The sequence below is a fragment of the Oryctolagus cuniculus genome, chromosome 1, assembly GCF_051225735.1.
Source record: "Oryctolagus cuniculus isolate XC-2025 breed Fujian yellow rabbit chromosome 1, ASM5122573v1, whole genome shotgun sequence".
NCBI classification, from domain to species: Eukaryota; Metazoa; Chordata; class Mammalia; order Lagomorpha; family Leporidae; genus Oryctolagus; species Oryctolagus cuniculus.
Window position 1 is genome coordinate 237,163,740 of NC_142867.1, and position 13,162 is coordinate 237,176,901.

The window sequence follows — 13,162 nt, forward strand, 5'->3', positions numbered from 1 at the left end:
CGAGGGGCAGGGACTATGCCCACCCTGTGGTCATTTCTGGCAGCCCCTCCGCCGCAGGGCTTGGCCGCCGTCCTGTGTCTGTCCCCCCGCCCAGGAGTAGGTGGGGTCTCGGGTCTGCTCAGCAGCCACAGAACACAAGGTTCTGGGTGGGCGCAGGCCTGGGCCTTCAGACATTCGCACTCAGGTCTCTGAGTTCAGGTCGTGGGGTGAATCTGGCCGTTTCGCAGGGCGCGCCTGCCACTGTCCCAGCCGTCGCTGTCCCAGCCGTGGTCGGGGCTTGGGGTCGAGGCCCTGGGGCTCCAGCACGCCCTCTTGCCGGCTGGCACGCAGTGGGCACCCCCGAAGCAGAGCCCGCCCAGGAGGGACAGTGAGTCCAGCAGCAGCGATGGCTTGCGACCTGGATCCCTGCTGCCCACGGGGGAGGCCGGCACTGAGTTCTTGGTCCCCGTCTTTGGCACCGGGGTGTTTGGGAGTGACCCAGCAGGCAGGCACACCCTCTCGGGTCTGGTCCGTCCGCAGGTCGCCGTGCGCGTCCCTCAGCTGGCTGCTGGCTCCTGGAAGTCCCTCTCCCCCGTGGCCGTGCCCCCCCCCGTGGCCGTGGCCTCCCCCGCCGTGGCTGTGGCCTCCCCGTGGCCGTGGCCTCCCCCCGCCGTGGCCGTGGCCTCCCCGTGGCCGTGGCCGCCTCTTTGCAGGCTCTCCCCCTCTGGTTTCCAGCGCTCTTCCTCTGTTCCTTTGTGGTTTTCCTGTCTTTTCTCTTCTTAAGATTTGTTTGTTTCTTCAAAAGGCAGAGCTACAGAGAGAGGTCTTCCCTCTGCTGGGTCACTCCCCAGATGGCCGCAGCGGCCAGGGCCGGGCCGGGCCGGAGCCAGGAGCTTCACCCGGGTCTGCCATCGGGTGCAGGGCCCAGGACTGGAGCCATCACCGCTGTCTCCCGGTGCATCAGTGGGCAGCTGGGTGGGAAGTGGGAGCTGGGCTTGATCCCAGGCGCTCCAAGACGGGACACACCTGCCTGTGCCCTCTGACCCCTGCCACACACCCGCCTGTGCCCTCTGACCCCTGCCACACACCCGCCTGTGCCCTCTGACCCCCTGCCCGTGACCTCTGACCCCCTGCCCGTGACCTCAGGCGTCCTCTGCCCTTGCTGACGTGCAGAGCCGTCCGCCCGTCCCTCGCTTGTTTCCAAACTTGGAGCCGCCCTCGGCCTCCGTCTTTGTTTATGAGTCACTGTGTGTGTGAGAGGCAGCGTCACAGACCCCGCACCTGCAGAGCGCCTACTGTATACACGCCCCAAGGGCATGTTCCATCCTCCTTCAGATAGAAGCGCTCTGTGCTGCCTACAGGCTTTGTCCCCGTGGTCCCTGGGTTCCGTCCTTGTGTGCTGCGTGGTCCCAGACACGCGTGTGCGTGTGCGTGTCGGGTCTGCACACTGCAGCCCCGTGCCCCGGGGTGCACCTGCCGCGTCCCGCCTGTTCATCAGTTTCCTGCCCTTGCGTGGGTGGGGGCCCGGGCCTGCCGTGTCTGCTCCGGGCTGGTGTCCTGCCTGCTGGTGCCCTCCCTGCCGTCACCCGTCCTCCCAGGCTGCTCCTGGGCTTCCTTGTATTCTTTTGGTGAAAGATTCGTGTATCCGAGTGGCAGAGGGAGATGACCCATCTGCTGGTTCACTCCCCAGATGGCCGCAGCGGCCAGGGCCAGGCTGCAGCCAGGAGCGGGAGCCCTACCCGGGCCTCCCGCGTGGGTGCAGGGGCCCAGGGACTCGGGCGTTGCTGCCACCTCCAGCGCGTGAGCAGGAGCCGTCTCAGTGCAGAGCCTGGGGAGGGGGAGGGGCCCCTCGCCTCTCTGCCCGCCCGGCCTCAGCCACCTGGACACTGTCAGTTTCACAGGCAGACACGGCTCTCCTGGGTCACTTCCCAAATGCCCGCAGCGCCCAGGAAGCCGGTGGCCAAAACTCCATCCAGGTCCTGTGCTGCCTCCCGGGGTGCTGGGTTGGGAGTGGAGCCAGGCCCCGCGATGTGGCCCCTGGGCGACCCCCGCAGCCCCCGCCCCGGCAGACCCCCCTTCGTGGGCGTCTTCGGCCACCTCCAGGTCCCCGGCCGTTGGCTCTGGGTTTGATCTGCAGCCTGGCGGTCATCTCTGCCCGTGTCCCTGCTCATGGGTTAATTACGTGTTCTGTGCTGTTTTTCCGGGGAGGTGACGTCAGCATTCCTGCTGGCTGAGCTCTGCCCCGAACTTGAGCTGTCCGGCCGGCCGGCCCGTCCCTGATCCCGGGGCTCCCTGTCCTTGTCCCCGGGGAGTTTCCCGTCTCTCCTCCCGCCTGCGTGTCCAGGCCCCCTGCTGCGTTCTGCCCCCCCCCCCCATCTCTGGTCACTGTGTGTCCCGTGCCCGGGAGTGTGGTCTGAAAGCTGGTGTCTCGGTCGTCTGATCTCACAGCTCCTGCGACAGGGGCTTTGCTGCCGCTGGCGTTGCACCGGCACCGGAGAAGCTCCGGGCGGCCAAGGGGCGGCTGCTGCGGGGCGAGGCCGGGGGTCGCCTGCGCTCCCCGAATCCCGCGCTGGCTCCTGGTGCACGTGGTGTGAGCAAGCAAGAGAGAGAGGGAGGGAGAGAGGGGGAGAGAGAGAGGGAGGGAGAGAGGGGGAGAGAGAGAGAGGGAGGGAGAGAGGGGGAGAGAGGGGGAGAGAGAGAGAGGGAGGGAGGGAGGGAGGGGACAGAGAGAGGGGGGGAGAGAGAGAGAGAGGGAGGTCTTCCATATCCCTCCCCAGATGGCCACAGTGGCCAGGGCTGGGCCAGGCTGAAGCCAGGAGCCGGAGCTCCATCCGGGTCTCCCACGCGGGTGCAGGGCCCAGGCACGGGGGCCGCCCTCGCTGCTTCCCCAGGCCATCAGCTGGGAGCTGGACGGAAAGGGAGAGCCGGGACTCGACCCGGTGCCCACGGCGGAGGCCGAGGCTTCACCTGCGTCACAGCGCAGCCGCGAGCTCTCTGCTGGGCCTCGGCCTGCACACACGCTGCCCCTCAGCGCCCCGCCCCGCCCCTCCTGGCTGCGGCCACTCCTGACGGGTTACTGCCGGCCTCACCCGTGTACGCGCTGTCTCAGGCCTCACAGGCCCCGCCTCCCCACAGCGCCTGGAGCCTCGTCTGCCCGGTGTGTGCGCCTCACTCCTGCGTGTGGTCGCGTGGCCTGGCGTCACCTCTGGCCCCGCAGCCCTGTTCAAGCTGCCCCTGCGGCTGGGGTCTGAGACCTCGCCCTCGAGGGGTGTGGGAGGGCGGCCTGGGGGAAGAAGCTCCCCGAGGACCCCTGCTGTGCTCAGGGGAGGCCGGCGTCCCAGGCCGTGGCTTACTGCGCTGAGCCACGCTGGCCCGTGGCTGGCTGTCGTGGCTTCCTGCACAGAGTTGTCCGTTTGCAAAGCCCGCGGTGTCTGTCGTGGGGCGTGACCCTGGATCTCAGGATTCCGGGCTTTCCGAGGAGGGCGTCCCTGGCAGCCCCCACCCCGCATGCATCCCGCCCTGGCTTCCTCTCCGCCGTCTCCCCTGGAGCTCGCCTTTGGTTCAGCTCTGCGTGGTCGCTGTGGCCCTATGGGGGGGGGGGGTGCCTGGTGTTGCCTGCGCCGCCCGGTGGCTGCTGGCCACTCCCTCGGGGACTGGCCCTTGTCCCTTTGTCACACACCAGTTTTGCTCACCTCTGTGCACCTGTCGGCCTCCCTGTTGCCCGTTGAGCTGTGTGCCTGTCCCCTTGCCCACGCCACAGGGCCTGGTCGCCATAGCTTTGTAGGCAGCCTTTTCTTTAGGATTTATTTATTTGAGAGAGAGAGAGAGAGAGAGAGAGAGAGAGAGAGAGAGAGAGGTAGGTCTTCCATCCGCTGGTTCACTCCCCAATTGGCTGCAACGGCTGGAGCTGTGCCAATCTGAAGCCAGGAGCCAGGAGCTTCTTCCAGGTCTCCCACACAGGTGCAGGGGCCCAAGCACTTGGTCCATCCTCCACTGCTTCCCCAGGCCACAGCAGAGAGCTGGATCGCAAGTGGAGCAGCCGGGACTAGAACCAACGCCCACAGGGTCGCCAGTGCTGCAGGCGGTGGCTTTGCCGCCTACCTCACAGCGCCGGCCCCCTCTCGGCTTCAGCCGGGTAACGTGGCTTGGCGTTCTCCATCAGCCTGGACAGAGTGGTGGCTTTTTGGGTAGTCTGGCAAAGGGTTCCTTGTCTCGTCCGGGGTTTCAGTGCGTGGGGTGGGCTCCCCTGGGTGGCGCCCCCTCCCCCCAGCCTCTGCTCGCGTCCTTGGGGACCGCCCCTGCTGTCAGATGGGGCCCTCCTGCTTCTGTCCAGCGTCCTGTGGCCCCCGGCTCGTGTTTTGGTTGGGGAGGGTCTCTGGGGAGGGTTGCCAGTGCCGCAGCCAGTGGGTCCCCTCCCGGAGCCCTCCATACCCGCACCCCGCCCGCCTCGTCGCCCTGCGTTTCATGGATCGGTGCCTCACTGTGAAAGTGGACGTGAGTGACCGCCCAGCCGGCCCCCGCTCGTGTCCCCCTCGCCCCTCAGCCTGGCGCCCTCGGCTGCTGGGGCCTGACCACGGCCGAGCCTGTGTTTGCTGTGACGCGAGGCGGGGCCTCTCCCGGCCCCGCCCATGAGCCGCTGTTCCGGATCTTTCCGTGGTGGCCCTCTGCACCAGGACTCGTCTCCCGCCGCCCCACGGGCTGCGCGCTCTCGCCAGTTCTCCGACCATCACGGCGCTGCCGTGTGTGACACAGGATCCGGAAAACCGAGATGAGGCCGGGCCCAGGAGGGACCCCCGCTGCTCCCGACCGCCTTGGGGTCCAGGCCACGCTCCAGGGTCCCGCTCTCCACGCTGTGGCGGGGGGTGGGCGCACCTCTGCCGTCGAGGTGCCGTGGGTTTAGGGTATTTTTAACTGCAGCAGCCGGCACCCAGCAGGGCAGAAATAGTTTTTCGGTTGTTTCGGGAGCGGGGCTGGGAGGGGCGTGCGGCGGGGTTATTTCTGTGGCGAGCACTCCTCCCGTGGCTGCTGCTCCTTTGCCTGTGTAATCATCATGGCGCTGTGCTGGGGGCCGCTAATTAAGCCCTAAAAAAGTCGAATTCCGCAGTGCTGCTGCCTGTCTGTCCGGCCCCAGTTCTCCCCGGCGGGCAGCGGCCACTTTCTGGCCTCTGCTCTGTCTCCTCACTTGGGCCAACCCGCCCCGTCCCCAGTGTGGCGCCCCTTAGTCCTGAGTGGGTCCCCAGGAAGGCCTGGGCCGCGGGGCGCCAAGCCCGGTTGTCCCTGGCTGGGCACCTGTGGGCGCCCTGATCTGTCCAGGCAGCTTCTCCGTGACCGGGGCCGGAAGCTGCCCCCTCTGGGGACCTCCCGGTCTCCTGCCCTGTGTGGGGGCTGACCCCTTAGGAGCGAGGGGGCCCCTCGAGGCTTCCTGGGACGGGGGCTGGGTGCAGTGGAGAGATGGGGTCGGTGAGCGATCCCCACCCTGGGCAGCCGTGGGCCCCCGAGGGCACCCCTGGCCGCAGAGTCCGCCGGAGGACCCGGCCGGGCCAGGTGGCCTGGGGCCTGGTGGCGCCTGGGTTCAGGCGGGGCAGTGGCCTCGCCACCCGGGCCCTGCAGCCCGGCTTGGATGCACCTTGGTGCTCCGGGTGGCACCGAGGGTCGTCGCCGTGGGGTCCCGGCTCAGAGCAGGCCTGACCGCTGTCTGCCCCAGCAGTGTGTCAGCAAAGTTCCTGGGCCTCCCCGGCCGCATTTTCCTGGCGGACGGCTCCTCATGCCGCAGCCGTGACCATGCCCGAGCCTCACAGCCCTTTCCCCGGGCGGCCCTGCCTGGCTGCCTCGGGCATGGTGGTGCTGGGAGGGCGGAGCCTGAGGGCCGACCACACCTGGTTCCCCGCTCAGCGTCGCCCCCACCCCGTCCGAGGGTCCGTGGGTTGCAGGTGCGGCCGTGTTGGCGCCAGCCTCATCCCCAGTCCTGACGCGCCGGCCAGCAGGCCCCCTTGTCCCCGGCGTGTGCTACTTCTTTGCTGCCACCCTGTCAGTCCCAGCCGTCCCCCCGTCCCGACGCCCTGGCTGGACGCATTGTGGCAGCCGCCCCTGCCCCCAGGGGCTTGTTCCCGGGCCCAGCTGGGGCCTCCTCCACCTGCTCACTGGGGGCGGGACTCGGGTGCAGCCTGGTGGGGAGTGGAGGGCGGCTGCAGCTGACCTGGCAGGTCCTGTGCCCGCAGTGCCGGAGAAGCCGGAGCCGGTGCCACTGGAGAGCCGCTCCTGCGTGCTCATCCGCCGGGACCTCGTGGCGCTGCCCGCCAGCCTCATCAGCCAGATCGGGTACCGCTGCCACCCCAAGCTCTACTCGGAGGGCGACCCCGGCGAGAAGCTGGAGCTGGTGGCGGGTGAGTCCTCGCCGTGCTGGCCTCCCGCTGGGCCCCAGGCCGAGGTCAGGCTAGAGCGGGTTTCTCGCCTCTCCCCGTAGATTGCGCACACGCACGGAAGCTGGTCCGGCAGCAGAGGCAGCTCCCCGTGCCGTGCGGCAGCCTGGGGGGCCTCACGCCTCCCCGCACTGGCATTGAGTGCCCGGGTCCCCCCCGGGCTGGGGGGAGGGACAGCGGCGCTCCCGGCCCCTGCAGGGCCCCGGCTGCGGCGCGGGTGCCTGCGCGTCAGTGGCAGCGGCCATGCCCTCCGCAGGCCCCGGCTCACGGTACGCGTGTCCTGCAGGCTCCGGGGTGTACATCACGCGTGGCCAGCTCATGAACTGCCACCTGTGCGCGGGGGTGAAGCACAAGGTCTTGCTGCGCAGGCTCCTGGCCACCTTCTTCGACAGGTGGGTCCCTCGGGTCCCCGGGGGGGCGCCCTGGAGCGCGGGAGGGGCTGGAAGTCCCAGGGGCTCTGTGGGCCCCAGCCCCCCTCCACCACCCGCTGACCCCCACGTGCCCTGGGGGTCCCAGTGCCCAAGGCTCAGGTCTGGCCCAGGGGGTTTCTGCGTCTTTTATCCAGAGGGTGGCTGGGCCTACACCCCTCCCCTGACGCCACTCCAGCCTGCCAGGACCCCTCCCTCAGTCACTTGGACTGAAAGCCAGTGGGCTTTCCTCCTCGCCTGGCTGGCTCTTGGAGCTCCTCCCCTGTGGGCTCGTGGCTCCTCCCCCATGGGCTCACAGCTCCTCCCCCGTGGGCTCACAGCTCCTCTCCTGTGGACTCTTGGCTCCTCCCCCTGTGGGCTCTCAGCTCCTCCCCCGTAGGCTCTCGGCTCCTCCCCCGTGGACTCATGGCCCCTCCCCCTTGGACTCATGGCTCCTCCCCTGTGGGCTCACGGCCCCTCCACTATGGGCTCAGCTCCTCCCCCGTGGGCTCGTGGCTCCTCCCCCATGGGCTCATGGCTCCTTCCCTATGGGCTCTCAGCTCCTCCCCCGTAGGCTCTCGGCTCCTCCCCCGTGGACTCACGGCCCCTCCCCTATGGGCTCACGGCCCCTCCCCTATGGGCTCAGCTCCTCCCCCGTGGACTCATGGCTCCTCCCCCATGGGCTCATGGCTCCTTCCCTATGGGCTCTCAGCTCCTCCCCCGTAGGCTCTCGGCTCCTCCCCCGTGGACTCATGGCTCCTCCCCTGTGAGCTCACGGCCCCTCCCCTATGGGCTCAGCTCCTCCCCTGTGGGCTTGTGGCTCCTCCCCCCAGCATGTGTGCCCCTGGGGGAGCCCCGAGCCCCAGGTCAGCAGCCCCCGCCCCCTTTGCTGTGCCCCACCAGGAACACGCTGGCCAACAGCTGTGGCACAGGCATCCGTTCGTCCACCAGCGACCCCAGCCGCAAGCCACTGGACAGCCGAGTGCTGAACGCTGTGAAACGTGAGAGGCCGGGTCTCCCGTCGGGGAGGGGGTCTTGTGGGACTTGGAAGCCCCCCCGGGATCTGCCACGTGGGCCCCGCCCCGGGGAGAGGAGAAAAGAGCAGCCGGCAGCCGGGTCCCGGGCGCTAACGGCCCTGGCAGGGTTCCAGACGCGAGGAATTCAGCTGCGAAACTATTTTAATATGTGAAATAGATCTAATTTTCCTTTTTGAACAAACCCCATATTTACATTTTGAGGTTATTTTGAGCCGTTGCCATCTGTTCGGCCGGCTTCTGCCTCCCGCTCCTGGGGTGTGGGGGCGGAGCCTGGTCCCTGGCGTGGGGGGCAGACCACCGCCCCCACCACCCCCACCCTGCACCCCCCCCGGGGGGGAGGGACAGACCCTGCCCGGCCTCCTGTGGCCGTCCACTGCGGAGGCTTCCGCTTGCGGGGACGGCAGGGCCCGTGTGGCCGGGGGTGAGGCTCCGAGGGCCGGACAGCCGGGGCAGCGGGAGATGCGGGGGGCCCTGCCACGTCCCGGCTCCTGGTAGAGGGAGGGGGCCGTGGCCGACTCCTCCCCACACCAGGACCCCACAAGCAGCCCCAAGCCCCGCGGCGGGCGGCAGCCGGAGGAGGGGGCCGCGTGGCCTGCCGGGCCGAGCGGGTCCCCCTCACCCGCCCCGGCCGCCTGTCCCCGCAGTGTACTGCCAGAACTTCGCCCCCAGCTTCAAGGAGAGCGAGATGAACGTGATCGCCGCGGACATGTGCACCAACGCCCGGCGCGTGCGCAAGCGCTGGCTGCCCAAGATCAAGTCCATGCTGCCGGAGGGCGTGGAGATGTACCGCTCGGTGATGGGCTCCGCGGCGGCCAGCGTGCCCCTGGACCCCGAGTTCCCGGCCGCCGCGGCCCAGCTGTTCGAGCAGCGCGCCTACGCCGAGCGCCGGGGCGACGGCCCCAGCATCGTGGCTCTGAGGACCGACGCCGTGAATGTCGACCTGGCCGACGCCGGCGAGGAGGTGGACGGGGCCGGCTCGGTCATCCAGGAGGTGGCCGCGCCGGAGCCGCTGCCGGCCGCCGGCCAGAGCCCCCCGCAGCCCTTCGAGCAGGCCAGCGGCAGCCCCGGCAGGCCGCAGACGCCGGCCGCGGCGGCCCGGAGGCCGGAGGGCGCCTACGCGGGGACCTTGTAGGCGGGCGCGGCCGGGGCACTAGGGCTGCTTGCATGCGATACTAATACAATGTGATCACGCGCTCACCTACTGACTGCTACTGTTGCCTGAGAAAAATGTGATTTTACTCTGCTTGTATTTAAACGGATGAAGGAAGCAAACGCATTCATTACACTGTAACCACGTAGGCCGCTGGCCCCAGAGGTCAGTCTCCCGGCCGGGGGGGCGGCCCACCGGCCCCGCCCTCCCCCCCCCCCCCCGCGACACTCCGTTCCTTACCGCGGGCCGTGGTGCGGGGCTGGGCAGCCCGCTCTCTTCCCCCTTTCTCCCAGACTCCGGTGCCCGGGGCTGCACCGCCCACGGGGGCGTGCGTATGGGTGTGCGTGTGTGCAGATGGGCACATGTGCGTGTGTGGATGTGCGCGTGTGTGAGCGCGTGTGCGCGGTGGTCTCTGCCATTCACCTGGGGGTGGGGAGCGGGAGCCCCTTCTCCCCGCGGCGCCCGCCGTGGGGTGCACGGCTGTGCCCTCGCCGCCGCCCGCCTCCTCAGCCGCTTTGGGGTTGCTTGGTTGGTTTTCGGTGTTTCGGTTTTGTTTCGGTTCGGATCTTTTCTGTATATGGTTTGGAAACTTTCGGACCCGATAGAGCAAAAAACTGAGGAGGAAGGAGGCCCTGTCCACTGCCCACCATGGCCCGGGAGCAGGGGTCCATGGGGGCCAGGCGCGCCCCAGGCCTGGGCCCACGCTCCTCCTGTGGGGGCCCCACCCAGATGTGGGGACTGGGGGTGTCTGCGGGGCAGGCGGCGGCAGCCAGGCTGGCCCAGGCTGGAGCAGCCCCCCCACGAGGGCTCCTCGCTCTGGCTGCAGGCCCAGGCCTGGGGCGGGCCTTGGCAGGGGCGGCTGCTGGGACCACAGGGGTCCGGGAGACAGGAGAGGGCGCGAGGGAGGCCTCCCCCCGGGGCCAGGCTGCTTGTCTGAGGGCTCTGACCTTTGTTGGCTTTGGGGTGAGGGTGGGGGCCCCTTGTCTGTGTGCCCTGGGAGGCCCCCAGGTGTGGCCTGAGAACCCTGTCCCAGGACTTAGGGTCTGCTGCTGCTCCCACCCCACCCCCGCCCAGGTGCATGGCCGTGGGACCCCGGCCCCTCCCCCGAGCGGGCCCAGCCAGCGGGAGCCTGGGGGTCCCACTGTCTTTCTCACTGCCCTCCCTGAGGGCAGAGGCCTTGGGAAGACTGGCGTTGGGGGGGCTCCTCCAACCTGGCCTAGCATGTGCCTGCCTTCCAGAAGGCTCTGGTGGCTTCCGGAAAGAGGGTAGGGGGACCACGGGCAGCCACTCTGCACCAGAACCCCCTGGCTGGGAGGTGGCCCCTGCCTCCCCATCTCTGGCTCTGGGGTAGGGGTTTGGAGCCCCCTGCCCAGAGCTGCTGGGGACCTGGACCAAGGCTTCCTGGAGGGGGGAGAGGATCGTGGGGGGAAGCAGGGCTGCCCCACCCCGTCCTCCCTGGAGTTTTCTTCCATCCGCCCCCCCCCCTCCCCCGCCAGATTTGCACTTTAATTTCAGCATCCCTGGGGACAGCCAGGAGACCGTCCTGGCTGGTGACAGAAGGGCTCTGTCCCCCTCCATTCCAAAGCGGGCCCCCACCCCCCACAGGACAGGGAGGGGCCGCCGGCCGCGGGAGGGGGGTGGCCGCGCGAGATCGCCTGGGTCACTCAGGCTAGCACAATGCCGTGACCTGTGTTCCTTACGTGTTCGTCGTCGCCGTCTGCTCTGGTCTGGTGGGAAGGCGGGAGCTGTGGGTGGACTTCGTAATAATCTAAAATGTGAATGGTTCTGAGCTCCCCGGCCCCCGGCGGGCCGGCCGAGCGTTTGCACTACGTGTCCCCGCGAGGCGTGATTGTCCTGCCGGGTGCCGCTCCGACCCGGGCGGCGGGCGGGGGCCGGGCTCCGAGGGGCCTTCCAGAGTGCCTTAGCGTCTTTCCATCGCCCCCCCCAGGAAAGCCAGACCCTCTCCCTGCCTTGTTTACATGATGACTAATTCCAGAAACGGGGGCTGCCCGAGCCGCCCGGACCCCGTGGGCACCCCAGAGCTTGCCGTGTAGCAATTCTAGAGCTGCCTTTTGCTGGAGGGGCCCGGGCCGAGCTGGGGAGGGGGCCGGCCTGGGCCCCTCCCGAGGGGCGGGGCCCGGAGGCAGCTGGGACAAGTGCAAAAGGCCCGAGACGCCCTGGAGACTGAGCCCTGGCACTTGGACCCGCGGCGTCTGCCCGCCCGGCCTTCTCTGTGCTTGCTTCACTTTGCGTTTGGTTTCTGTCTTACTTTGCCCCAAGTGTGGACAAAGCGGTGTGTGACGGCCGGCCGGGAGGGGCCCGCGTGGGCCCTGTCCCCCCGGGAGGGGGGTCCCGGGGTCGGTGACGTCTGGTGGGGGTGTGGTGCTTGGAGCCGGGGGAGGGGCGGTGGGGGTGACGAGGCCTGGCCGGCCGACCGCGGGGTCACGCGGGCCGTACTGTGGACGCCTCTTTGCTGCGGGCGGGGAGAGGCCGGGGCCTGCGCAGCCGCGGTGAGCAGGCCGTGGGGCCGGCCTCTGGCGCTGTGACTACTGTTTCAGAAAATCGCTGCTGCGGGCTCCCCCGCGGGGCTGGGAGCGCGAGGTGGCAGAGGTGGTCTTCTGTCCGTCCGTCTGTCTGTTTTGTTTTGTTTCTTTGGGAAAAAAAAAATACAAGGAAAGGCAAACCGCAGGATGGAGAAGCCTCAGGGTGGGTGCCTGCTTGCGCGATCAGTCGCTTCCGTTGTTAGCCTTGTGCACGACTCTAATTTCTATGTCAAAAGAAGCCAAAACTTGCAATACTATTTTTAGCAGACAAAAAAAAAAAAAAAAGAACTCAGCATAAAATGTATAAATATTTTTGACTTGAAAATGTGGATGGCAGTGGGTGCAAACACGCTCGGAAGCCGTGCGTGCGGGGAGAGGGCGGGGCCGCAGGGCGTCCGGGACCTGTGAACGCCCGGCCGCCCAGGCAGACGCGGCCGCCGCGACGCCAGCTTTGGTTTTCTGTTCGTCTGAAGAGGGAGGAAGCGTCTCCCTCGTCCTCACTGGCTCCCGGCTGCCCTGGCGTCGGGGCCGCGACCCCGGGGCCACAGCCACAGGCGCGTTCCCGGCCAGGGTGCGGGGGCTCCCGGGCCGAGGCAGGAGCCCAGGATGTTTCGTTCATGATAAAACCGCTTTGTAAAATTCACATTTACAGAATAATAAAGTCAGTTCAAACCCAAGTTTCCTGGGTTGTGCTTGGCCGCGAGGGCTGGGGGAGCCGGAGAGGGGCGGGGCGGGGCGGGGGCAGGGTGGCCTCCAGGCCTGGGGTGGGGTGGGGGGCGTGGCTGTGGCTTCAGGGGCGTCAGCAGGAGTCAGGCTGGGGCTCCCACAGGCACCAGCGTGCCGACCCGTCTTGGGGGTCTTTGGAGCCCTGGCTTCCAGGGGACCCTGGACTTTGGCTCCACATGTGGGACTGTCCCTCCAGCCGTGTCCATCCTCGGCTCTGGGCCAGCCAAGCTGGGCGCTTGACATCTGAAGCCGACACGGTGGGCTCCAAGCACCGCACAGGCCCCCTTCCTGGTGCCCGGCGCTTCCCAGCCGTGTCCCCAAGCTGCAGCCTGCACGGGCCCGGCGCTGAGCCTCGGGTGCAGATGGGGTGCCCGTGGGGCCGGGCCCCAGGCAGGCTGGGGAGCTGGGAGCCTGTGTGTCCCCACCCCAGCACCAGGCCCAGCTCGCCCCGCTGTCAGGGTCGCCCCGGGCTGAGGCCTTGTTGCCAGAACTGTGGGACCAGGCCCTGGCTCCACCTTCCCCCGTCACGTGGGCTCCTGGGGGCAGGGGCAGGGGGAGATGGGCAGACCTGGCGCCCGCACCCCTGTCCTGGCCTCCGTGCACTGCAGCCTCTGACATGGACAGAGGCCTCAGCCCCTTCGGCTTTGAATCCGAAGCCCCCCCTCCCCCCAGAGCCTTTGTCCTGCCCGAGGGAGGAGGCTGCCACGTCAGCTTTGTCCCTGCCGCTGCTGGGGTGGGGGCGCCAACTCGCTGACCTGTCACTCGCACCCTGAGACACCCGCAGTGGTGGACCCCCGCCCCATGCCCCTCACTCCACGGCCTCGTGCACCTGGCCTGGAAGGGGAGGAGTACTGGGGGCTGTGCCACAGCCTGCCCTGAGCCCGGGAAGGACCGGGCACTG

The 13,162-nt window shown here is 68.6% G+C and overlaps 1 protein-coding gene across 4 annotated transcripts in view; it reads left to right on the forward strand.

Moving 5' to 3' along the window:
- NACC2 (NACC family member 2) overlaps window positions 1-12,212 on the forward strand; it is a 41,463-nt gene extending 29,251 nt beyond the window's left edge. For all 4 annotated transcript variants that reach the window (XM_070066742.2, XM_070066756.2, XM_070066750.2 and 1 more), the window contains 4 exons: window positions 6,198-6,362; window positions 6,685-6,790; window positions 7,709-7,806; window positions 8,487-12,212. In XM_070066742.2, the coding sequence (XP_069922843.2) occupies window positions 6,198-6,362; window positions 6,685-6,790; window positions 7,709-7,806; window positions 8,487-8,974 (857 nt within the window). In that variant the 3' untranslated portion in view covers window positions 8,975-12,212. The remainder of the gene's footprint in view (window positions 1-6,197; window positions 6,363-6,684; window positions 6,791-7,708; window positions 7,807-8,486) is intronic.
- Window positions 12,213-13,162: the final 950 nt, after the last annotated feature.